Source organism: Gekko japonicus, unplaced genomic scaffold, assembly GCF_001447785.1.
Source record: "Gekko japonicus isolate JY-2015 unplaced genomic scaffold, Gekko_japonicus_V1.1 scaffold153, whole genome shotgun sequence".
Lineage (NCBI taxonomy): Eukaryota > Metazoa > Chordata > Lepidosauria > Squamata > Gekkonidae > Gekko > Gekko japonicus.
Genome location: NW_015175360.1, coordinates 539,498 through 542,168, shown reverse-complemented (window position 1 = coordinate 542,168; position 2,671 = coordinate 539,498). Strand labels below are relative to the sequence as shown.

At 49.5% G+C, this 2,671-nt stretch overlaps 1 protein-coding gene across 1 annotated transcript in view; it reads left to right on the top strand.

The window, feature by feature from the left end:
• LOC107122321 (mitochondrial amidoxime reducing component 2-like) overlaps window positions 1-2,671 on the top strand; it is a 13,317-nt gene that overhangs the window by 1,633 nt on the left and 9,013 nt on the right. Inside the window, exon 2 of the mRNA XM_015425379.1 lies at window positions 2,510-2,669. Coding sequence (XP_015280865.1) covers window positions 2,510-2,669 — 160 coding nt within the window. The remainder of the gene's footprint in view (window positions 1-2,509; window positions 2,670-2,671) is intronic.

Genomic DNA, 2,671 nt, shown 5'->3' with positions numbered 1-2,671 from the left:
AGGGCTTTAAAGGTCAAAACCAGCACCTTGAAACGGATCCAGTAAGCTATTGGCAGCCAGTGCAGTGCCTTCAGCACAGCTTGGATGTGGTCTCAAATAGAGAGACCCATCAACAGCCTGGCCGCCGCATTTTGCACTAGCTGCAGCTTCCGGATCCGAGACAAGGGCAGCCCCATGTAGAGAGCGTTGCAGTAGTCTAATCTTGAGGTGACCATAGCATGAATCACTGTTGCCAGGTCATCGCGTTCGAGGAAGGGAACCAATTGCCTAATCAGCTGCAGTTGGTAAAAGGCTGCCTTGGCAGTGGCTGCTACCTGGGCCTCCATTGTTAAGGTGGCATCCAGAAGCATTTCCAAACACCTAACCCTCGGCGCTGGCACCAATGACGCCCCATCGAAGGTTGGAAGTGGGGTCCCTACCCCCAGTCCGCTCAGGCACAGGACCTCCATCTTCATTGGATTCAATTTCAGTCGACTCAGTCTAAGCCAGCTTGCCACGTCACAAAGCGCCCGCTCCAGGTCATCTGGGGTAGAGTTGGACTGACCGCCCAACAACAGATACAGCTGGGTGTCATCTGCATATGGGTGGCACCCTAGCCTGTGCCTCCGAGCAATCTGGGCAAGGGGGAGCATGTAGATGTTGAATAACATCGGGGCCAGTACTGCCCCTAGAGGAACCCCACAGGCCAGCGGGTACCTCTGGGATGTCTGCTCCCCTAACGCCACCCTCTGTCCCCGACCTTGGAGAAAGGAGACAAGGCATTGCAAGGCAAACCCCTGAATCCCAGTGTCGGCGAGGCAGTGGATCAGTAGCTGATGGTCGACAGTGTCAAACGCCGCCAATAGATCTAACAGCAACAGCACTGCCATACCGCCTCGATCCAGATGCCTCTGGAGGTCATCTGTGAGTGCGACCAGTGCCGTCTCTGTCCCATGACCTGGCTAGAAGCCGGGCTGAAACGAGTCTAGCATGGAAGTGTCGTCCATAAAGCTCTAACAAGCCCCCCCTGCCACTGGTCCCTTAAAACATTTTGATCTTATTTGTATGTAGCTACTGAAGAACATCCTCCTGTACTACTTCTGTTTTAGGTAGAAATCAGCTGGTAAAACTTTTCATAGCATCCATCTTATTACCTGCTAAGTACTTCAGCTCAAACAGGTGTTGAGCTACAAAGATGGATTCAAAAACTGACAAACCTGTTTCCCACTTCTTTTAAAAACAGGGAGGGATTGTGGTAGAGACTAAGTGGTAGAGCATCTACTGGACATGTAGAAGGTCCCAGGTTCAGTCTCTGGCATCTTCTGTTAAAAGGGTCAGGAGGCAGTAATGTGAGAGCTGCTGCCAATCAGAGTGTATAGTACTGGCCTCGCTAGAGCAGTGGTCTGACTTGGTACAAGGCTGTTTCCTGTGTCTTTCCTCAGTCTGGGTGTCATCTGCATATGGGTGGCACCCTAGCCTATGCCTCCGGGCAATCTGGGCAAGGGGGCACATGTAGATGTGAAATAACATTGGGGACAGTACTGCCCCCTTGAGGAACCCCACAGGCTGTTTCCTGTGTCTTTCCGCAGTCAGTGTCCATTTCTGGGAACAAGCATTATAGCCACTCTCCATTGTTAAGGTGGCATCCAGAAGCATTTCCAAACACCTAACCCTCGGCGCTGGCACCAATGACGCCCCATCGAAGGTTGGAAGTGGGGTCCCTACCCCCAGTCCGCTCAGGCACAGGACCTCCATCTTCGTTGGATTCAATTTCAGTTGACTCAGTCTAAGCCAGCTCGCCATGTCACAAAGCGCCCACTCCAGGTCATCTGGGGTAGAGTCGGACTGACCGCCCAACAACAGATATAGCTGGGTGTCATCTGCATATGGGTGGCACCCTAGCCTATGCCTCCGGGCAATCTGGGCAAGGGGGCACATGTAGATGTGAAATAACATTGGGGACAGTACTGCCCCCTTGAGGAACCCCACAGGCTGTTTCCTGTGTCTTTCCGCAGTCAGTGTCCATTTCTGGGAACAAGCATTATAGCCACGAGTGACCTCTTGGCTGTTATCAGACTATCCCGGTAAGATCAGGAGTTTCATGTGCTGGTAATAATCAGTGACAGAGGTCATGTATTAGTGGGCAGGACTACAAGAATTTAGTGGCTGCTGGCACAAAGAGATATGCTGCACTTCTGTATAGAAAAAAAATCTAAGCAGAAGGCATAGTTATACAGATTGTTCATTTAACTCAGAATGGTCTGAAAGTACCAGATATAGTTCCATGGAATCTAAATTTAACTCTCCACGGAGTCTAAATTTAACTCAAACTTAGGTAGGAAAGTGTGTGTGACAGCTCTGAACTTGATTAAGGCTGGAATACAGATGTCATATTAAAAATCAGCATGGATTAACAACCTGATCGTTCACTGTCAGTCTTAAACAGCTGACCACGCTAGAATTTCAGCTATGCAAAGTTTAGTTGCCTTTCCATAACACTTAATGCATTTTAATGTGTTCTGAACTTCAGACATTGGCTTGTGGTAAAGGAAGATGGACATAAAGTGACTGCTCGGGAAGAGCCTCGGCTGGTATTGATTTCTCTCACTTGCAAAAATGGATATCTAACTTTGAGCGCTCCAGAAATGAAAGATCTTCATATTCCTGCTGAGTTATCCCCAAAGAATCCAGT